The sequence below is a fragment of the Sinohyriopsis cumingii genome, chromosome 7 (assembly GCF_028554795.1).
Source record: "Sinohyriopsis cumingii isolate HCF-2022 chromosome 7, ASM2855479v2, whole genome shotgun sequence".
Lineage (NCBI taxonomy): Eukaryota > Metazoa > Mollusca > Bivalvia > Unionida > Unionidae > Sinohyriopsis > Sinohyriopsis cumingii.
This window is the reverse complement of record NC_142967.1, coordinates 550,832-575,639: the sequence shown is the minus strand read 5'-3', so window position 1 is coordinate 575,639 and position 24,808 is coordinate 550,832. Positions and strand designations below refer to the sequence as shown.

The 24,808-nt window shown below is 35.4% G+C and overlaps 1 protein-coding gene across 1 annotated transcript; it reads right to left on the bottom strand.

Annotated features, from left to right (window-relative positions):
• Positions 1-408: 408 nt before the first annotated feature.
• On the bottom strand, positions 409-5,117 carry LOC149794621 (uncharacterized). Its single transcript, XM_089963944.1, has 2 exons — positions 4,493-5,117; positions 409-1,188 (listed from the first exon to the last, which is right to left on the bottom strand). Exons 1-2 carry the CDS (start codon positions 4,947-4,949, stop codon positions 797-799), a joined length of 849 nt encoding a protein of 282 aa, XP_089820070.1. The 5' UTR covers positions 4,950-5,117; the 3' UTR covers positions 409-796.
• Between the last annotated feature and the right edge of the window lie 19,691 nt (positions 5,118-24,808).

Sequence of the window (24,808 nt, the reverse complement as noted above, 5' to 3'; positions counted from 1 at the left end):
GCGGAGAGAACGCATGGCGTGTTTGGAATTTTAATGGGTAGTCAGTAGGACTTTTATAGATCTCTGTATGATTTATTTTTCAAACAAATTTTTGAACAAATTATTAAATAAGAATTAATATCTGTTTTTACCTTGCTTCCTTTGAAGATTGAAACAGTCCGTATCCGCGAATTCATAGATGTTCATCAGGAATTTGAACATGTTATTTCATGGATAATTTAACGATGAAATCAGCATTCATCGTAAACCCACGCGACAATCAGGCAGAGTATGCACTCCTCGCCTAACATTTCTGTTGCAAAATCGCCCTTTACCAGTATACCCTTCACATGAAAGGAACGTCTGATTTCAAAGTTATTTTCAGTTAATACACCATGTCAATTTCGTCTGAAGTTAAGGACAAATTGCTGCACGTGATGATAAATAATTTTAATATATTGTGACGATAATCAATAACAACTTAGACATGGTTTGAAATAACACTGTACATTAGTTATATTAACGATATGGATGCATATTACTATCCTGTTTTTCACACAATTTCCTTTACACATTGATGCTGTATTCCTTGATTCTTTTTCATTTGATATATCTTTGAAAATCCTCTAATCAATAAGCAACACACACACACACACACACACACACACACACACACACACACACACATATATATATATATATATATATATATATATATATATATATATATATATATATATATATATATATATATATATATATATATATATATATATACACACATCCTTTATCAGCAAATACTTCTCACTCCATTAGTTCAGTACGAATATCCGTACTGCATTGACAGCAGTTGTGGGTAAACACGAGGTCTGAATTGGTTGTACAGTGCAGCCGCAGCCGGAAACGTTATGCCGATTGCTGGTGGAAGCATGGGCTTGCTAGCCATCTTTAGTTGTTCTAACTCTGCTTCTTGAAGTCTTTTGGCCTTTGCTCTTCTGTTTTGGAACCAGATTTTCACTTGTGTCTCAGTTAAATTTAAGGAGTTTGAAAATTCTGCTCTTTCAGCGATGGTTAAATATTGCTTTTGTCTAAATTTCCTTTCCAAAGCAAGAAGTTGCGACGTCGTAAACGGTGTCCTTGGTTTTCGATTGGCTTTGTGTTTCCTCAGTGCGCACTTCTGGTGACCTTCTCTTGATGGGCTCTCCAATCCTGTAAATAAATTTCAACGGCGTGAAGTTTCGACCTAATATTAAAAGGCTAACAAGTAAGATAAAATGAAAATAAATTGTTGTTGTTGTTGTTGTAGGGTTTAACGCCATTTTTCAGCACACGATAGTCTATACATGGCGGCCGGTATTAATGATGGAGGAAGAACCCGGGAAAACCCCCGGAAAGAGCCACCGACCCACGAGAAGCTACTGACAAGCTTTCTCACATACCCACATTAGCCGAATCTGAGACTCGAACAGACGCATACAGAGGTGATATGGCAGTGATCCGTAACGGAGAGCGCGTTAGACCACTCGGCCACACGGGGCCCCTAAATGAAAATAAATAGAGGCCGAATAAAGTACTAAATAGGTCATCCATTTTAGGACTGAATGCATTTGCAATGGTGTGACCCCTCGATGATCTGTTCAGTCTCACATTTGAAATCCTTAGGAAACTTTCATATCAAATGAAAGAAAAAGAAAAATACTTGACTCTCGATACTAATATGATTGTCTTCCCTAAAATAAAAAAAATCTGAAGAAAAAGGTTATATCTAATGATTATTCTTTAAAAGCGCCTTACATGACTCTAAAAAAAAAAATGTACGCGAGCTGTCGATTCGATCAAAAGTCCGAAATATCTGCTATATTTTTCATGAAATGACAGTCAAAATGATTGCATATAAGTAGCTTGTTGCGTATAAATTACATAAATTGAAAAGGTACATAAACGTAAAATAGTTTAAATTAGCTTAACTATTTTAAATCACGTAGTGGCCAGCACTATTGCTAACCATTTGTGTTATATATGTTTACGCTTCAACTGTATATAAGATAGTCACAAGCTGAGATGTTTATCTATACTTGTGTAAATTCAGAACATGTTTATTGCGCAAAGTCTATAATAATAACATTGAAGAATAGTTCTATGCGCAAAGTCTGAATCCATTAAGATAGATGTCGAGAAAGAATAGTTCTATCACTTTTACCCCCTTTTTTTGGTACCTTGTACGGATTCTTAAGTCTGATAAACTTGATACAACTGAGCTTAATTTCTGCTTCCGCCGTGTCAACCAACACCACTTATTGTTTTACCTGTGACTGATATTAGGTCCTAATATTATTATATTACATTATCATTCTTATATGATATGCACTTGAACCCGTCAAAAGAGATCACATGCATCAATCTACAAAGGTGGTCTCTGTACACAGGTGGTCTTCCGACTCAGGTCCTCCTAGCATTGAAATCATCAGATAAATAATCTTCTTCTATGGTCTCCTAAGATAGATGGACAAATATTATTGACATTTTTTGCACACGTTCTACTGTAACCGATTTTTATATTAATTCAAAACGACAGCTATTAGCATATATCATTATATTCGTCAAATCAGAGAGAGAGAGAGAGAGAGAGAGAGAGAGAGGGAGAGAGGTTCAAAATAAGGCACATTAGTCGCTATATATTCTTTGATTCGTTCTACATAATGAACACGATAGCTATTAGCATATATCATTATATTCGTCAAATCAGAGAGAGAGAGAGAGAGAGAGAGAGAGAGAGAGAGAGAGAGAGAGCGAGAGAGAGGGGGAGAGAGAGAGAGGTTAAAAATAAGGCACATTAGTCGCTACATATTCTTTGATTCGTGCTACATAATGAACACGAGATAAAAGTTTGACACAAAGTTAACTTAACAGCGAATATGAAAATACATCAACGACACTGACGTAGAGAAGTATTTGTACTGATGTTTACGTTATTTGTTTAACTTTTTAAATGTAAATAAACGTATTTTTTAAAAGGATTATCAGTAGTAGGAATAAATGATTTGTTACTGTCATGATAATGATGATGATGTTTATGTTGTTGTGAAAATTGTTAATTGGGTTTAGACCCTATGATGTATGTTCATTTTCAGGTTACTTCTCTCTCTCTCTCTCTCTCTCTCTCTCTCTCTCTCTCTCTCTCTCTCTGGGTACTTGAGATCCGATAAATGTCCCCCTCTCGATCCGAGTGCTTGAATATATGTATATATATATATATATATATATATATATATATATATATATATATATATATATATATATATATATATATATAGTTCGCAGTCAGTAGCAATGAAGATGTGTGTGTTATTAATGTCATTAATATAATGTTGTTGATTTTGTGTTTAACTATATTGTTTATTCGAAAAGTTAAAATACATAATGGTGCTTGTGCCAACTGTTCAAAAAATGAATAAGTCATTCATATACTTCATGGTCCTATGATTTCTGTGAAGACACGTATCCTTACTTCGTTAACCTATTGACATTTTAACATGAAACCTATATTTTCATTGGACATTTAAATTCTATTATTTGTATTATTTGTATGTCTTATAGCTGACGTGATCGATCTTTAATGACCCTCTTAAACATGAAATATAAACAGCGTACAATCCACTAATTATGATTTATCTACGGTACTAAATGCAAAACGACATCATCCTGAATGTGTTTACCAAGGCAGCCTGAGTTACCTTCCCATCCATTACCATATATTTATATTAAGGTATGCTTGAAGGGGTGTGCGGGTCATTCCAATTCAATAAGATATATGTATATTTAAGTATGCTTGAAGGGGTATGCAGGTCATTCCAATCCAGTATTATCTTTTATATTTAAGTATGATTGAAGGGGTGTGCGGGTCGTTCCTATCCAGTAAAATATATTTATATTTAAGAATGCTTCAAGGAGAGTGCACGTCATTCTCATCCCGTCACATGTATTTATATTTAAGTATGCCTCAAGAGGTGTCAGGTAAAATAATTAGCAAATTACAACCAGGATTAACCCAGATTAATATACCTATAGTGTTATCTTTCGCAAAAATTAAACGTTTTATGGACTGAAAGGTCTATGTCTATTTACATGCTCTCCTTATCTATTCGAGTTTGTTTAGTTGCATTTTCTGTATGAAAATCACACATAATTCTAAGTACACACCCATTGTAAATCTTAAACGATAAATGTTAACATGTTCATTTTAAGTAATTCCATCACTACCAAAACAGCGCAACATTTATGAAGCAAAATTAGTGTCATATCTTTCTTGCTTCTTATTTTTCGATTCAACTTATGTTAGTTAGAAACGCGAAATACTTTATAACTTACATGTTTTAGCTTTTCATCTTGCCGTTACATAAATGTAGCTATTGCATCGGTAATCGTCTAATATGCTGAGAAAGCCAATAGGTTAGCATCCTACAGTGTCTATTTCTTGTTGTCTGTAAGTAAAAAAGGAAAAGGTATCACTTACTTGGTGGAGTGGATATTGTTGACCCCGTGAGACAAGGAAATCCCGATGTTGCCGTAATCCCGTACGACCATCTTGCATCATGGGTGTGGCTGGAAATGCGTGACCTTGGGAAACTCACAGAACAATTATTAGACTGAGTATTTCCAAGAATTCCATCTACGCTGAATGAAAGAGTTTTTAAGGAGGATCTAGGTGAAACACAAGCTTTCGTTCTTTTTGTAATTGACATGCTCTCATCTTCAAAGATTCTAAACCTTTCATTGTGTTTTGTTGGTTTTGATATTATAGAATCCACACTAAATCTCAATGGTGTTCTGTCCAGACTGCATGCAGATATGTGTCTGATTTTAATAGGTGTTGTAGTACAACTATCGCTCTCAGTTAGAGTTTCGCCATCAGCAATAACGTCTTCCGATTTCTCATCTGAATGAGATGAACCTGGCATTGTATCACACATTGCAGAAATACTGAAATCTTCGAAAAACAAAAACCAATATGTAACCTTTAAATAATAATTCTCATGCTGCAGTAAATATTTGAAGAAAGTTTGTAAAGGTTTAACGGTGTACGTTATCTACAACTCACTTCTTCAAGTGCACATTGTTATCGCGCCTTTTATATAGAAAGACACGTTACGGCTGAGCTGCTCGTCGATTGGTTGTCTTGTCAATTACACCAATTATGAGGTTTCAAATGCCGCGCAATGGCTGGCTAGAGTTAATATCTGTTTAATTTATTTGCTTTCTCTCTTTGAGGGTAAGCACATTAACGGCTCTTTGATTGACTCCTGCTTGAACAAATGACCCATCTAATAATGTTAATGCAATCGGAATATATTGGTTTTCTTTTTTACGGTTCTCTGATCCCATTGCCACGAGTCGCATGCTCAGTATATCAGAACATGAAATCTGACTAGGATAATATTTGTGCATAACTGTTATGCTGATGTGAAAAGAAAAACAAAATTGAATTTGTTTGAACTTCAAACGACTTTTACATCCATAACGATCTCTTTTTTTTAGCTCTTACTCAAGGACTGGCACACCGTTAAATAAGTGTTCTAAAATTTATAATAATAAAAAGAATTGCATGGCATACAAAAGACTATACTGTGTTCTAAGTTTATTTTAGCACAATGATTGTTGTTGTTGTAGGGTTTAACGCCATTTTCAGCACAAGATAGGCTATACATGGCGGCCAGTATAATTGGTGGAGGAAGAACCCTGGAAAACCCAGGGAAGAACCACCGACCCACGAGAAGCTACTGGCAGGCTTTCTCACGTACCAACGTTAGCCGAGGCTGGACTCGAACTCACGCAGACAGAGGTGAGATGGCAGTGATCCGTAACGGCGAGCGCTTTAGACCACTCGGCCACTCGGGGCCCCTTTTAGCACAATGACTGTAGCCATAGGGAGCGTCGAGGGGCGGTCTGCGAAACCTTGTTTTCCTTACAAATAGCTTGGAAGTATTGTTCTGACACCTTTAGTTTCTCTATAACCCGTCAGTAGTCAATATACAAAATTAATTTCTAGACAGCACGAAATTTTTGTCGTTGTTATTTTAAACTGGCTAAGATGGCTAATGAGGTTTATATGCAAATAATCGCATCCCAATATTCGATACTTAAGAGAAAGAAGTAAAGAAAGTGAAAGCAAACTTGGATAGATAATATATTGTTTGGTTTTTAAATATATAGCTATATGTATTTATCAATCTTAATTTTAAAACAAACTCCGTGAACTTCGAAGTATATGCGAGAATTATTTATTGATTTAAATTCTATTTTAACTTTCATAGAATAGGCGCTACATATCTGGTATGTGATAGGATCTTAGAAGAGGACAAGAAACTGACGATAAAACTCTGTTGTCTTAATCAAAAGTGTACATGACGGCGTTTTGGAATTATTGTACATTTCATTGGCTTTCTCGATTTTTGTGTTTAATTATTATTTATATTCGCCGTTAAAAATATTAACTGGAATTAACCAAAGATCGAAAGGCATGACGACACTCTCCACATCAATTATCTAAAGCTATGGAGCAATTCAGTGAGTACTCAGTTAGCAATTTGTTTCATAATGCGTTGCCCGATTGAACAATCACAGGAAACATGCTACCTTTTGATTGCTTCTTTGTGAATTTCGCACCTATACAGCCCGTTGATTATCATCCATATATATGACTTCATAAAATGTGTATGGTTAGGTTATTTCCTGTTCGAACCGGCGAATTTATCTCTTTGATTATATAAAATTTTGTGGTAATTTGTAACATCATTTTAGTAAATGATTTCCGCTGTCTGATTCTTCCTAGTTTTTGTTTGTTTTGTGAATTAGTTGTTCATTCATTTATTTGTTTGTTTATTTCATATCTACGTTAATTATTTGCTAATATCTTCATATTTGTGTTTATACGTATATTATAGTATTTTACAATCTTACAATATATTCAAGTTTCATGGATGTTATTGTTTCTTTTACGTAACGTCATGTATTAGTTTCTTTGATCGTCGTGGTGGTGATTGTAGTGGCATTGAAATTACAATGGTATCTATTACATTATTTCTGTCTTTTCGCAATTTATCGACATGATGTTTATTCGCAATTAATCGACATGATGTTTATTCGCATTTCATGATCAAGATAGCTAATCAAAGACGGCAAGAAAAATATACTTTATAAAGAAAATTAAAAGTCACAAGACAAACTTATACAAGAAGTTGACGAAGTGACTAATAGTGCATGCAATGACTACATCATGAGCAAGTCGATATTGTCCTACCGTTTATCTAACTTGTTGGTCCCTGCCCCCACCCCCACCCCATACTTAGTCACCCAGTCAGGTGGAGAACAACAAAACATTGAAGCATCAAATCTTGCCGCAAATGAATCAAATACAACCGCGCAATAAACCATTTGACATCGAATGACCTCTCTCTCTCTCTCTCTCTCTCTCTCTCTCTCCTGAAAACAGTTACAGTTGCACGAGGAGTGCAAATCCGAAAACTCTTGCCCATATTTATTCCCCAAATTTCCAAAATATGTTCCACATAGCTGTGCGGTTTGAGAAGATAGCCTGAAATATATTTGATTTTGGATTGTTCTATCACCCACCCCCTCCACGGAAATAAGCCCATTTATACCTACCTTACTACCAGTCTATATGTATAATTATAAACACATTCATCATCAGAGAGGCGATTAAAGTTCTCTTCGTTTATTGCAGAAAAGAACACGTGAATTCATACTTTGTATGATAGGACTGTCCCATCCTCTACATCGCTGTACCCAGTTCTGTTTAGGATTGAACAGTCCGGATGAGTCGCTGACCAGCATCTTAAGGTAAATTAAGCTGCAACCTTCAAGATAATAATTAATAAATAAAGATATGGCTGACAAGATGCAAGAGATTAGAATGACATGCTTCGACGTTAGACGTGAACGAAAGTCTACTTTTTGCTGCAGACAATTCATTATTTTGATAAGAATGGTGATGATAGCCATCTTTTAAATCCGCTTTGAAGGGTAGAGTGATACAATAGCTCTAATTCAGCGCTGAGAATCCATCAAGATAATGTAATCTTTTATCTTTTATGCCATAATGTACTGACCAGGGAGCGGAAAATCGACCTTGCGTTTGCAGAATGCTGCGTTAAGGTGCACGCCCCAGGGGACGTGAAAGCATTGATGAAATTTTAAAAAAAAATAATTTGCAGCTAATCGAGTCATTTGTACTATATGGAATGCTTTGTATGAAATAGATGGCTAATAAATAACAAATGGGCTCAAAATTAGCAACGTGAATGAAAAATGAACTTAATCTCGAAATTAATGGATCTGGGTTAAACTTCACGGATAAATATGATAGTGGAATTAACGTTTTCTTATAATAAACGTTCCAGTTGGTTGCTTTGATCTTTCCGCTCTCTCTCTCTCTCTCTCTCTCTCTCTCTCTCTCGTGTGCAAAGGATGTTGATACACTTTTAATTTGTAATGCAAGTCTTTTGTGATAAGTAAAATAAAGTTAGATGGTGAACTGTAACATAGTCTGGTTCCCTGCTTTGTGTGTTCTTTGCGTTGCACTAAGCTATACTAAGTCAGGTGAATTTATTTCAACTAGAATATTTATGATGACATGGTGCGAAGTTTGCAATATTTGCAAAGCAGTCGGTAGCCTCACCCCCTCGTTAAAAAGGGATATTTTAGTCTTAATCTTTGGCTATATTTAGGCTGTCGTACATCACGTCATATCAATTTCGATGTAAAATTTATCAAGGAATAGATTGGAGAAGGAATCTCTGAGATGACCCTGTCTAAAATGTGCAATATTATCAAAATATCGTTTTGTGTATCCTTTTCCTTCATCTTCGGCTATTAGTAAAAATATTTGTAATTGGTGGTTAAGCTTGAACACAAGATAACGACTGCTATACTTCAAATCAAAAGTGTTAGTAAAGTTCATATTGTGTCATTAACAAAGAGAATATTAAAGGCATAAATGTGCCACGGTTAGATTAGTTAGATCTCTCCATGTGAGGCCATTTGTGTTGATCACGTGACAATATGGCGTCGGCGTTCGCCTGACTTAAGTGTAGTGGAGTGCAACGCAGGGAGCATACTAAGCAGGGAACCAGACTAACTCAAACAAAGCAGTAGTACTGATCATACATCATGCCCCATCAACTTTTTTTTTCCAAAGCCAATGCTCTACTTGCCGCACGATAAAATAATTTAATAATCACCATTATCTCAAAACTAGTAATCATTCTTATACCCAAAACAAACACCCAACAGAAACAAAAGATAAAAATAATTGTAAACTTCGCGATAACATTTTAAAATTTAAAACAAAAATAATTTTAAGGCCGCCATTACCGTATCCTGTACCAATTTTAAATCTAAAAAGTCCAAGGCCAGCATAATAAAACCCAGTATGTGTACCACACACAACATTTTACAATAAAAATTAAACTTTATTTCAGTCCTTTTATTTCAATCTTTTAAACGTACATGTCCGATCTTAGAATGTAACATTTAAATTCGGAACCTAAAATAAAATTATACAGAATTAATGAATGAAATTGTGATACATTAAAACCGCTGAGCAAGCATTTCACTTTCAGATGATTTTTTTTTTGCAATTTCGTACAGTAAAAGTGTTTGATTCAATTTAACATTACTAAATTATCAAAGAAAACATTAAATACACTATCACTAAAGTTACATGGTAGCACCACAAATACATACAAATACTATATTACCAGACCTAGAAGGTAGCCATAAAGATACATACCAATACTGTGGTACTAGATCTAGATGGTAGCCACGCAAAAAATACGAATACTCTATTACCAGACCTCGATGGTAGCCACAAAAATACTTACTAAAACTCTGGTACTAAAGCTAGATGGTGACCAGGAAAAAGCTAATACGAATACTCTGTTACCATATCTAGATGGGAGCCACACAAATACGTACCAATAATCTGGTACTAGAGCTAGATGGTAGACCCACAAATACCAATACTCTGGACTAGAGCTAGATGGTAGCCACACAAATACATATTAATACTCTGGTACTAGATCTAGATGGTAACCGCACAAATACATGCCAATATTCTGCAAAAAGTGCTAGATGGTAGCCACAAAAATACATACTAATATTCTGGTACTAGAGCTAAATTGTAGCCACAAAATACATACCAATACTCTGGTACTAGAGCTAGATGATAGCCACAAAATACATGCCAATACTCTGGTACTAGAGCTAGATGATAGCCACAAAATACATGCCAATACTCTGGTACTAGAGCTAGATGGTAGCCACACAAATACATACTAACATTCTGGTACTAGAGCTAAACGGTAGCCACACGAATACATGCCAATACTCTGGTACTAGAGCTAGATGGTAGCCATTCAAATACATACTAACATTCTGGTACTAGAGCTAGACGGTAGCCACACAAATACATACCAATACTCTGGTACTAGAGCTAGATGGTAGCTACACAAATACATATTAATACTCTGGTACTAGATTTAGATGGTAAACAATAAAATACATACCAATACTCTGGTACTAGATCTGGATGGTAGCCACACAAATACATACCAATACTCTGGTACTAGATTTAGATGGTAACCACTAAAATACATACCATTACTCTTTACTAGAGCTAGATAGCAAGACAAATACATACTAATACTCTGGTACTAGAGCTAGATGGTAACCACTAAAATACATACCAATACTCTGGTACTATATCTATATGGTAGCCACACATATACATACTACTATTCTGGTACTAGAGCTGGACGGTAGCCACACAAATACATGCCAATACTCTGGTACTAGATTTAGATGGTAACCACTAAAATACCTACCAATACTCTGGTACTAGAGCTAGATGGTAGCCACACAAATACATACCAATACTCTGGTACTAGGGCTAGATGACAGCCACACAATTGCATACTAATACTCTGGTACTAGACCTAGATGGTAGCCACACAAATACATACTAATACTCTGGTACTAGGGCTAGATGGTAGCCACAAAATACATACCAATACTGTGTGTGTGTGTGATTTGGATTTTTAACGTAGCTTTAACAATTTTTCAGCATGATGTCCCACCCAGTCACATTATCCTGACACCAGTTCAACCAGTCTTAGCACTAACCTCTTAATGCTGAGCGCCAAGCGAGGCAGCTGTCAGAACCATTTTTGTAAGTCTTTGGTATGACTCTGCTGGGGATTGAACCTACGACCTCCCGCATCTGAGGCGGACGTTCTAACCACTATACCACCAGAGCGGTTACCAATGCTCTGATACTAGAGCTAGATGGTAGCCACACAAATACATACTAATATTCTGGTAATAGAGCTAGATGGTTGACACTAAAACACATACCATTACCACTGTACTAAATGCTAGCCGGTAGCCATGAATAAAATAAATATCGTCACTATCTATCCAAACCTATATGGTAGCAACAAAAACACTTACTCTGGTACTAGTGGTAAATCGTAGACACGAAGAGACAGAACGTACCAATAATCAGGAACTAGAGATAGATGGTAGCCACGAAACAAATTACATACTAGAACTCTGGTACTAGAGCTAGCCAATAGCATCAAAAAAAAAATACATACCAATACCCTGTTATCAGAACTAGTCGGCAGCCACGAAAAAATACATACGAATACTCTATTACCAAACCTAGATGTTAGCCACAGAAATACATACTAATTCTATGACATTAGAATCGTATAGTTCTATGGTACTAGTACTAATTCTATGGTACTTGTGGTAGATCGTATCCCTGAATAGACAGAGCAGCATTTACAGAAAATTGACATCGTACTTAATAATAAAGAACAAAAAATTAAGTTTATATCGTAACTAAATGATACGAAAGGGCAACACTTAGTAAACATATTGTACTATGATTATCAAAAACGTACATTTCTACTTTGCTTAACTTTCGTCCATGCTTGTAAGTTGTAAGTAGAATATTTACATATACGTTTCTTCATGACTGCAAGTTGTAAACAGAATGTTTACACAACATTTAAATTCAAGGCCATTCTTCACATTTTTTAACTTTGTAAGTGAATGCAAAACGTGAATAAATAGGGGTTTGATATAAAATAAATGAATTCCTGTTTGAGGCCAGTTTGACTTAATCCATGTTTGATCAGAGTTCACACTTGTATTCAGATTCAATTTTAAAGGAATTTTTCATTGGAATTATTCAAATGATCATTCACTTTTCTAATGGGGCCCTGAGTTACCGAGTGGTCTAAAGCGCTCTCCGTTACGGATCATTGCCATTTCACCTCTGTCTGCGTGGGTTCGAGTCTCGGATTCTGCCAATGTGGGTATGTGAGAAAATTTGACAGTAGCTCGTGGGTCGGTGGTTCTTTCTGGGGATTTCCCGGTTCTTCCTCCACCATTATTACTGGCCACCATGTATAGCCTATCTCGTGCTGAAAAATGGCGTCAAACCACACCACACCACACCACACCACTATTCTATTAATACAGCTCATTCACTTTTACATTAATACACTATTTTGGATTATTGTGAACGCATTCAAAGACATTATGGATTACATGATTGTGTTATATCAGGACATTCTAGACTGTTCTAATTCATTGGGAACATTTGGAACTGGGACATGACATTTAAGATTATTTCGGAATTAAATCACAATACTATAAGTGACTTTAGCATTTTCACATTGTATGGTAGAGAAATAAATTACTTGTTGATTTTATTGAAATTGTTGGTTTCACTTTCTTTCTGTTACATAATTTAAAACCATAAGTTATAACAATAACTTTCGTTATTACCTTAACTGTCTAATTAATAATACGTAAAAATTCCCAAACTGCCGATAAAAGTTATGCTAATTTAGAAACTGAATCACCTACAGGAAAGACCTAATGCATTGTAAACAGATTGTAATGTGTATCTATATTTATTTTATAGCTCCTAGTATATGATTTTATCTAGTTTTGCATTTTGTATTCATGGTTGTGAGTTGTACAGATTACCTCCAGTTAGATCTTGCCCATGTGACTAGGGTCTCTTTTAGAAACATTACTAGCGTAAAATTACATAGGATCAATAGATGCTCACATAAGTACTGACAATTACTAATATAATCTTAATAATAAGACCTAATGACGACTTCGGGTTAATTTCTCATTGGCTGATGGGGTTTGGACGGTTCTAGAAAAATTCAGTAACTATCCAATGGTTAAGCGAGGTCACACGAACAGGCAAGTTCGAGACAAATTGAGAAGTAAGATCTGTCACGTGGTATTTGTTGTGAAATATAGTCGTAATAGAAGGTATACATAAGGAGAGAACTCAGAAAATAGGATCATTCTTTTTGGAATCATTCTTATTTTTGTGTTTTTCTTGTAAGTCTGCAGACGTAGGTTATATTGTACGTATAAATTATTCGAGAGGAAAAACGTTTGTTTGGATGGTTCTCGTGGTGCTCCTTATTTGGACAATAATATTATTTTGTAACTATTGTAAAATTCGGCAGATATTAATGGTTGTGGTTTAATTTATGCTTGGTTTTACTTTTGTGTTGTTTTGTTTGTTTGTTCTTTTTTTCATGGTTTTCAATATTTGCCTAAATATACATGATAATATATAATCCATAAGGAATAGGCAATGTATGTTTTGCGTGCCGTATTTGAATGATACAAGATTAGCAAACATATTGGATACTGTTATGTATATTTAATTTGCTTTCTTTGTTAGTTAATTTTTATTTGTTATTTCATTACATGCTATTGTAATGTAATTTTGCATGTTGGACTTGTCGAAAACTGAGTTAATTTCTGCTTGACCCAAATTGACTTTTTTGTTTTATTCATTGTAAACAACCAATACAAAGCTAAATTATTCACTAAAAATTTGGGTTTAAAATCAGTATTATTATTATTATTATTATTATTATTATTATTGTTGTTGTTGTTGTTGTTGTTGTTTCAAAGGGGCATTAGTGAAACTGAAGTTCCTGTCTGTTATTTCATTAAAAATGGAATTCTTATGACAAAATGGAGACCTGCCGAGGTACCTGCTGATAACGAATTTTCAGTGAACTATGAAATTGTAGATCTGAAACCTTACAGACAGGAAATACTTAGTCTGGCCAATGAAACTCCATTGGCTGGTCATTATGGGATCAACAAAACTTGTCACAAGATCTTAACTCACTTCTATTGGCCAAAAATTAAAAGTGATGTTTTTCAATCTGTAGATCTTATCATACCTGTCAAATATTTTGGAAATCCAAAATAGAAAATACCTAAAGCTCATCTACAGTCTATTCCTGCCTTTGACGAACCATTTAGTAGAATTATGGTGGATTGTGTTGGTCTTTTACCTAAGACCAAGTCAGGTAACCAATCCCTGTTGACCATTAAGTGTGCGTCGACAAGGTTTCCTCAATTCCTTTGAGGAATATTCAAACTTTGATAACGTTTTATGCTCAATTTGGCCTTTCCAAATCTGTTCAGGTCATGGGTCAAATTTTAGGTCTGGAACTTTCCAGCCTATTATTCTTGAATCTGGCATTCAGCATTTCAAGTCAAAAGTGAAATTATGGCTTGACATAACTACAATAGAGAGAACTTTTGAGTTTGGTAATAATGGAGTTCTGTCTCTCCTGCTCATTATTCAAAATTTTCCTCAGATTAAATAATGCAGGACTTACAAAGTTAAGAAAAAATGAATGAGTCGAACTGTAATAATAATAATAATAATAATAATAATGATGATAATAATAATAATAATAATAATAATAATAATAATAATAATAATAATGATGATAATAATAATAATAATGAGGACTTTGTATAGTGCCTAATCTTTAGAAGCTCTAAGCGCTTTACAACATTAGACAACACCTATAAAATACAAAACATATAATGATATGATTACAAAAACAAACACCATGAAATTAGAAAACATTCAAAAAAAAAAAACATGCTGAGAATATTTAAGGTAGGAAACATTATTAGGTCTTTAAGTTTGTTCTTGCAGTCGAAATAAGTGAATTTTGAGAGCCATCTTTAATGAGATCACTGTGTCTTTGTGCCTAAGTTCAGTGGGCAATTCATTCCACGTTGCTGGACCCTGGTATGCAAAAGAACGCTGTCCATATGACTTTGTTTTCATAGTGGGAATACTGAGTATACGATTGTCAGAAGAGGATCGTAAGTATCTTGCTGGTTTGTACACATGGGTGAGGTCGGATAGGTATGTTGGACTAGAGTCCGACAATGAAACGTAGCTCAGAGAACAAATTTTGTGTTTGATTCTGATTCGAATGGATAGCCAGTGTAGGGTACAGAGTAGCGGAGAGGTGTGCTCTGATCGTGGTACTTTAAGTATGATCCGAGCGGCTGTGTTTTGAACTTTTTGAAGTTTCTGGAGCAGATATTGAGATGAACCAGACAGAATTGAGTTACAATAGTCCAGTCTTGAAAGTACTAATGAACACACAAGTGTTTTAGTGGCATCAACTGAAAGATATTTGCGAACTGAGCTGATGCGTCTCAGCTCAAGATATACAGCCTTGCATATGTTCATGACATGTTGGTGCAATATGAGAGTACTGTCCAGAGTAACACCTAGGTTTCGTACTGATTGTGTGAATTTAATGTTGGTGTTGCTGATATTTATTGTTTGAGGTAAAGGATGTGAATGAGAAAGTCATTGTGTTGTGATCAGAACGGCCTCAGTTTTATCATCATTCATCTGCAGCTTGTTCCATGTCATCCATGATTTCACATCAGAAATGCACCTCTCTACACCTTGGATGGTAGCATCAACTTCAGCTGGGTGGCTAGATTTGTATATTTGGGTGTCATCAGCGTACAATTGGTGAGACACTGGATGATGATCTATGACACTTGAGAGCGAATGAGTGTACAGAATGAAGAGAACCGGTCCAAGAAGAGACCCCTTTTGAACACCACAACATAGATCAACTGGGCTGGAGTGTATTCCATTTGCAGATACAATTTGTGTCCTGTTGACCAAGTAGGACTTGAACCACAGTAAGGCTGTATCATGAATGCCAAATACATGCTGGAGACGGTGAAGTAATATATCATGGTATATTGTGTCAAATGCTGCAGACCAATCAAGGAGGGTGAGGACTGTAATCTTTCTGCAAAGAGAATGTCATTAACTACTTTTAGAAGAGTAGTTTCAGTACTGTGGCAAGGGCGATATGCAGATTGTACATTGCTAAAAAGACTGTTTGAATTTAGATGAGATACAAGCTGGGATAGAACAACCTTTTCTAAGATTTTGTTATATGAATTGGAGATTAGAAACTGGGTGGTAGTTCTTTAAATCGTTATGGTCTAGTGTTGGATTCTTCAGCAGAGGCTTTACAATGGCAGTTCTGAGAAATGATGGGAATTCTCCTGATGAGAGAGAGGTATTAATAACATCAGTTGGTGAAGGCAATATTGGATCTAAGCACTCAAGCAGCAGTGATGTTGGAATTGGATCAAGTTCACATGACGTTGGTGCACTCTTCATCAGGATTAGAGACAGGTTCAAATGCTGTTAATTGTTGCCGCTCAAATTCTGTATCCCAGCTGTATAGTGACGACGAGTCAATTTAAATTTTGGTGTCAAGCTTATCTCAAATGGTTTATTCTTTGTCACGGAAGAAATTTGCAAACATGTCCACAAGGTCGACAGGGGAGAAGGTAGTTGGAAGTGGTGTAGATTTGTTCCTTGACATTAGCTTGTTAGTAATCTCGAAGAACTCTTTGCAGCTGAAACTTTCGATGATCTTAGTAGTGTAGTGGGCTGATTTCGCTGCATGGGCTATATCTGTGACATCCTTCTTAGCGGCTTCATAGATTTACTTATGAATAGTGAGTCTGGTGGAAAGCCAGAGCCTCTCCGCTTTACGGCGGTCTCTTTTAGCATGGAGAACACTTTTGAACTGATACTCTGCACTTGGTAGCTGGGGCATGTTTGTCAAGCAATGAACGCAGGCAGTTATCGAGTTGTTCTGTGGTAGGAGGTAAGCAAGTTGTTAGGTTAGCATGGATGTCGTGTATTAGTTTGGTTCTATTTATCTTACGGAGGTTTCTCTTAGTAGCAGATAAAGGTGGAAGGTTAGGGACTGATACGTCAAGATGCCATATAGTGCAGAGGTGATCTGATGCAAGGTCATGTGATACCAGGGAGGACCGTAGAATGTTATCATCAGGTCTATGAAGACTCCAGTCTAAAATGTGACCATGTTTATGGGTGGGTTGGTTAACTGACTGTTTGAGGTTGAAAACTAATGGATGTATTTGAGTTTCCGGGACAGACAAAGTGAAAGTTGAAATCTCCAAGAATAGTCAGGTTGCCACCTATCGAATTTCCATAGTCCAGGCGATTCGGAAACTGCTCCAAAAAGAGAGAGTCAGCCAGCTTGTTTTTCTACTAGGAGGAGGGCGGTATAGGCAGAAAAAATGGACTGACCTTTGCTCCAGTGTGAGTGTGGTTTGGACTAGTTCAAACGATGTGTGGTCGAAATGTAATGTTGTGGTGTGGTTAAGACGTTTTATCATGGAGTTATGTGTTAGGACAGCAATTCCACCTCCGCGAGAATTACGGGAAAACGACTCGATGGAGTAACCAGTGGTTGTTAGATCCGCACACTTGGGCTTATCGCCTGATGTTTTTAGCCATGTTTCTGTCAGGAAATATTAGTGCTCCTGGGATACATAAATTATAGGAGTACCAGTATATTAAGAGAGATAGCCAGGTTAAACATGCACTTAATTTAGTTGTACCTGTCCCACTCAGTGAAGATTTAAGTGAAGGACTATCATCGGATTCTACTGATATTGGAGTGACAAATCTTCCGAATTCAGAAATTATGAAAGATCTGGACCAGAAACTTTCACATTTGTAAGAGCAAGAAAGAAATAAACTTAAACAAATATTGTTTGAATATGAGCACTTATTTCCAGATGTTCCTACCAGAAGGAATAAAATTTTCCATGACGTTGAAATTGTAAATTCCAAATCTGTGAAACAACACCCGTACAGGATAAAACCTCTCAAACAGAAATACTTGAAAAAAAAGAAATTCAATATTTGCTGATTTTATAGAGGCCATGACTGGAGTTCGCCATGTATACTTGTTCCAAAACCAGATAAAACTTTCTGTATGTGTACTGATTATATGAAGGTGAATAGTGTGACAAAAGCAGATTCATTCCCATTACCAAGAATGGATGACTTTATTGATAAGATCAGGAATGACAAGTATGTCACCAAATTTGACTTTCGGAAAGGATTTTGCCAAATTGCACTAACGGAAAGAGCAAAAGAAATTTCGGCATTCATGACTCCAGATGGGCTTTACCAATATAAAGCAATGCCGTTTGGGACGAAAGGGTCGCCAAATGCATTTCAACGTCTCATGAATATGATTACCTCTGGTCTAGGCAATTGTGATGCTTACATCGATAATGTCATCATCTACAGCGGCACCTGGAAATATCATCTAGCAACAATTCGGAAATTCTGTGACAGACTCACAGATGCAAGTTTGACAATTAATTTATCCAAAAGTGAGTTCTGCCGTGCTATTGTAACTCTTTGTGGGGCATGCACAAGTTAAACCTATAGATGCTAAGGTCAAGGCTATCACTGAATTCCATGTGCCTGTAAATAAAAAGCAACTGATGTGATGTTTAAGTATTGCCGGATACTATCGGAAATTTTGTTCCAATTTGCCTATAATTGCTGAACCCCTGACAAATTTATTGATTAAGAAAAACAAGTTCGTTTCGACTGAAAAATATCAGGAAGCTTTAGACAAGTTAAACACCGTACTTAATAGCGCGCCATTTCTTACAGCTCCGAATTTCAGCCAATCATTTAAATTGCCTGTTGATGCAAGAAGATGAAAATGGTATTGATCATCCAGTGTGTTCTTTTTAAAAAAAAATAATTAAATAAGCATCAAAGAATTTATTCATCAATCGAAAAGAAATATTTAACTTCGATATTGACATTACAACATTTTGAAGTTTACCTTAGTTCATTTTCTTCTTCGATTATTGTGTTTAGTGACCACAACCACCTTACTTTCATTGGCAAGATGAAAAATAAAAATTAAAGACTACTAACGTGCAGTTTGTTGCTACAGGAATATAATCTTGACATCAGGCACATCAAGTGAAATGATAATTTAATAGCAGATGCACTCCCCCCGTGTGTAGAAATGGGATATTTCATGTACACTGTGTATAATGAATAAGAGTTTTTCTTATGTTTTTCATTAACCTCATGTATAATTATTCTATGGTTAAAAGAATGCTTTATAAGTCTTTCTTTTTCTTTGTGGAGGAAGTATTAGGTATATCTGATCTAATTTATATTTATTTTAATTTTATTGTTTGTTTGTTAGCTTTAAAAATTTATTTTTATTGTGCATGCTATCATAATGTGATCTTGTTTACGTGATTTGGAATTGTTCAGAAAATAGTTTGACCTTGACTGATTCAGTTGTAAACAAATAACGCTGATATATTTCCCGACCTTAACTCAAAATCAGGAACAGTCACGTGAACAAGTTTTTTAATTTAATTTTATTGTGGGAATAATAAGAGTGAAATCGAGGTTGTATTGAATACGTGAACCTAGACTCGTAAATAGCTTTTAGTGAAGTAATGATCTTTTTCTTTTAGTCTTAGAGTAAAATGATTGGTTCTTGTCAGGGTCATGCTGACAGTACGTGATGTAAACATGATCACGTGACCCTTATCCGAGCAACTGTTTTGCGCAATATTCAAGTTTTGAACCATTGCTGAGAGAGAGAGAGAGAGAGAGAGAGAGAGAGAGAGAGAGAGAGAGATCTGAGTTGTGCTTCTAAACACTGGGACGTAAAGTGTCTCTTTTGTTGTGTCATTTTGGGAATTACATTTTAATGTTTATTCGAATTATTTAGATTCTAAAAGATTAATTCGTTTCTCTGGAAATATTTTGAGTGCTCATGCAGAATTCTTGAACAAAAATACTTCATTAATTCAAACACCTTATTATGTTTTATGTTTCTACAATGAATTGTAGACTTCAACACAGAACAGGATACAGCATACACCATCGCCTTCCAGCTTGAATTCTTCGTCGGGACTCGTATTTGAAATCATTAGAACATTTTAGTATTAGGACTTGTAAAATTGTATTCGTGAATTATTCTTGGATTATTTTCTGATTTGATTCTTAAAACCGTAAGTTCTTTTTTTATATAGTTTTTTCCAGGAAAAAAATAATTTGTTACATTTGTCAAAGCTTGTTGTTTTCATTCTTTTTTGTGTTACTGTTTATTCAAGCCTAAACACGTAACATAGGAGCCATCAGTGTTCGGACTTATTCTGGACTTGTACTGAGCTTTACTCAGGACTTTATATTATATGATTTTGTGTCTGTAATTCTGGATTATTTTAGGATATAATTCGCAATACCTTACGTTAGACTCGTAACAATACATTAACAACGGGACAAATATTCTTCATTTTAATTCCGTTTTACTTAGTTTAGCTTCCACCACAATAATTTGTAATATTTCATATTATAATTGTCTTTTCTAAAGAAATATAGTCCCAATTTTATTATGTTTCTATGACATTATCCAATTTCATTACATATGTAATATAATTAATTGTTGTATCAAATCATTGCCTAGGTCCTATTAATCGCACTGCATTTTTCAGGGGATTAATTTTGCTTTGATTTTTTAACTACTTCAAAGTCATATGTAACAAAACGTTTTAACGCCTTCTTGCTCGACTGCAACATTATATATGCAACACTCAGTTACAGAGCATAATTGAATCTCAACCATCATCTAATGTTTAAATTCATCCATTTACTACTACTGGAATATTTTTGAAATCAGAATATATTTTACTTGCTTGTTCTGAATATTGACCTTAAGATTAAGTACAAAATAAATATACATTTTGTGCAATCTAAAATTTCGTTTATTATTAATCTGTCAATGTATTCCTCGTTGAACAAATGATCCATGTAACCTCGTACGAAGTTTACTTCTTAAATCATTTCATACATGTGGTGGTTCACTAAGAGAACATGAAACTCTTACTTATTTCTATATTCTATGTGGTTTTGGTTTTCAGCATTAAGAGGTTAGTGTTAGGACTAGTCGGCCTGGTGTCAGGAGAATGTGAGTGGGTGGGACATCATGCTATATGTCTGCGGTATGATGCCCCAGTCCTTGACATCACTATAAACTGCCACACTGCAGACATCGTAGCGATATGACTGAAACATTGTTAAAGCTATCTAAAAATTCAAATCACACACACACACACACACACACACACACACACACACACACACAGAGTTGTTGAGCACGTTTTGATGTGTTTACCTGTTTGTGAAAAGTTACAGATTTTCGTTGTTTAACCATCATAAAAAGAGACACCAAATACAATTGCAATACTGAATTACCCATAAGTAATATGCTTACCCAAAAACGTGTAAGCATCATCACTTTGAGACTGCCAGTGTCTCTAAAACTGCATTAGGATGAGTAGAACAAAAGAGAAAAAGCCTCCCCAAAGTTTGTTAGTACTAGGTAACAAAAACTTGCTTCACAATCCTTCCTTTAAGTAATGGAGTGACTTTTTCTGTTTTCGTTAAACATATTTTCTATTTTTCTGCAGTTCTTCCAATATGTTATCACGTCTTATCCTTCGATCATTTGTACGATTATAATTGAATAACTGAAATAGATTTTTACTTCCAGTGAAGTATAATGTTACAATAAAAGTATCCACTTTAGAAACAGCTTTGAAAAAGGAAAAGTGTATTTCTTAAAGATGACATGTGGCTTGCAGAATCGTCATCGCTGGATAAAAATTTCATTAAAAAACAATTTTAAATTTAAATAAGTGTCACCTTCGTGTATGTCTGCAATTATTTCTAGATAGTGTTGTTATAGAACAAATGAGGTAACAACGGTTAAAGTGTATCATAAAACAAATGGCATAATAACGGCTAGAGTGAATCATACAATAACTGAGGTAACTGGTTAGAGTGTGTCCTACAACAAATGGCTTAATAACGGCTAGAGTGAATCATACAACAACTGAGGTAACAATGGTTAGAGCGTGTCATACAACAAATGGCTTAATAACGGCTAGAGTGAATCATACAATAACTGAGGTAACAATGGTTAGAGTGTGTCATACAACAAATGGCTTAATAACGGCTAGAGTGAATCATACAATAACTGAGGTAACAATGGTTAGAGTGTGTCATACAACAAATGGCTTAATAACGGCTAGAGTGAATCATACAATAACTGAGGTAACAATGGTTAGAGTGTGTCATACAACAAATGGCATAATAACGGCTAGAGTGAATCATACAATAACTGAGGTAACTGGTTAGAGTGTGTCATACAACAAATGGCATAATAACGGCTAGAGTGAATCATACAATAACTGAGGTAACTGGTTAGAGTGTGTCATACAACAAATGGCATAATAACGGCTAGAGTGCATCATACAACTCTCTCTCTCTCTCTCTCTCTCTCTCTCTCTAAACGACGATAATGTTGTCTGACCTTTTGTTAAAACTCTGAAATTACAACTATGATGGTTTGCCTCATGCACATGTTGTAATTTGACCCTAACTAATATATTTATAATGAAACAGACGCTTGACCTCCAATTAAGACATCGTGTGGGTAAATTGTCTGCATGCGCTAAATTTTGCAGATGACCAAGTTTAAGAGGATTATGGAGTTATCCCAGTACAGTTTGAATAAGCAGACATTCCTATATGCCGTTGCTTCTAACAAACCATAGATCCGGAGCTATTCGTCGGGCAACGATTTTTGACGTTAAGAGCATATATATATGTGTGTGTGTGTGTGTGTGTGTGTGTGTATGTATGTATGTATGTATAGAGAGAGAGAGAGAGAGAGAGAGAGAGATGGTTTATTGATCCAAAGATATAAATTGATTTATTGTCATAAGGTTCATTAGCCAGAATGTTCAATACTAGATTCTAACCCACAAAGTCCGAATTTAAATTCTTTAACCTGTATTTCTTCGTATTTTATACAAAAAAAATCTGCATGTAATATCAAGCATGCTCATGTAGAATCCAGGGATAACACTTTCCGTTCTGTTTGGTGTATATTTGTATTAATATTTACTTTTTTCTGTATACCTTGATTTATGTATTAGGAATCTGGAATGACTGTGTAGAGATGCGAATTAATTACTGGTTCGATATGTGGGTGTGTCTGCTATGCACGGATGCCTATAGCACCGGCTCTGTAACATCATCTATGGTTCATGTGTGATGTGAGTTTGATTTTTAACGTACCTTTAACAATTTTTCAGTCATATCGCTACTATGTCTGCAATGTGGCAGTTTATAGCGATGTCTAGCACTGGGGCATCATGCCGCAGACATGTAGCATGATGTCCCACCCACTCACTTTATCCTGACACCAGGCCGACCAGTCCTAACACTAACCTCTTAATGCTGAATGCCAAGCGAGGCAGCTGTTAGTACCATTCTTTTAAGTCTCTGGTATGACTCGGCCGTGGATCGAACCCACGACCTCCCGCATCCGAGGCGGACGCTCTAACCACTAGGCCACCGGAGCAGTTGGTTCATGTGTGCATAGTCGAGATGGCATAGGGATCGTTGCTTACAGGAAAGGCGGTGGGTGCTTCTTACCCGTGTTCGAATCTGCGTAGATTGCGAATTAAAATTATTTTTATGATAATGCTACTTATTCATATTCATTTTTTAAAAAAATCTGCTAGTATTATCAAGCGTATTCCTGCATATATATTCAGAGTTATAAAAATTGAGTATCAATTTCATGATGACAAAGATCTCGACTTTGGCACGCGAACAAATTGGCGATAATCTAATATACATGTGCTAAATTTAAATACTTTGGTAATATTTTTTTCTGAAAATCAGAGGTCTTTTAAGTCAATTAAATATAACTTTGGCCCAGCTGGAAAGGCCTTGCATCTGTTCTACAAAAAAAAAAAAATAATTACGATACCTCTAACTTTCCAAATAACCATTTTATTATACGTGCGTGAAGTTTGGAGATTTGAAATGCCACAATTATTGAAAATGCAACTTACATTTTTAAGAGAAAGGAAAAGAACTCTAACTTCCAAGTTTAATTAAGAACTTGGAAGGAAATGTATTGCTATAATTATCAGATCACGAATGAAATGTGCATTGTCAATGGTAAATGGATTAAACTCTCTGGACTCCATTATCAAATACTTTTTCACGAGGCCAGTGCTAACACTAATACTTACAAATGGACGAATATCATAGAGAAAACTTTAATAAATGTATGGAGGCTATACCTCCTATAATATGAATGTATTAATAATCGAAAGGAACCAAAAATATGATAACATAAACTCTAAAAGACCTTTATGTACAGGAATGGCAAGTGTCGGTTATCTTATCATCCATGGAGAAAATTGACGATTGTTAAAGAAGACCTGAATATTAAAAACTACTTATTACTGTTACCTGGAAATAACTGGAAACCATTGATAAAGTTCAGGACTTCCAATCAAAGACTCCACGTTGAAACCGGTCGTTGGAACAATGCACTGGTTGAAGAAGAAAACTGTGATAAAAATGATCATCATTTTTTATTTGTCTCAAATGTCACAAAGAGAGAGATGTGTTTCTAACACAGTTCAGTTACAGCAAACCATC

Coding starts and splice junctions, on each gene's coding strand:
- LOC149794621 (XM_089963944.1), bottom strand. CDS start 4,949: ATGTGTGATACAATGCCAGGTTCATCTCATTCAGATGAGAAATCGGAA. Junction 1,189..4,492: donor AACAATATCCACTCCACCAA/GTAAGTGATACC, acceptor ATTTATTTACAG/GATTGGAGAGCCCATCAAGA.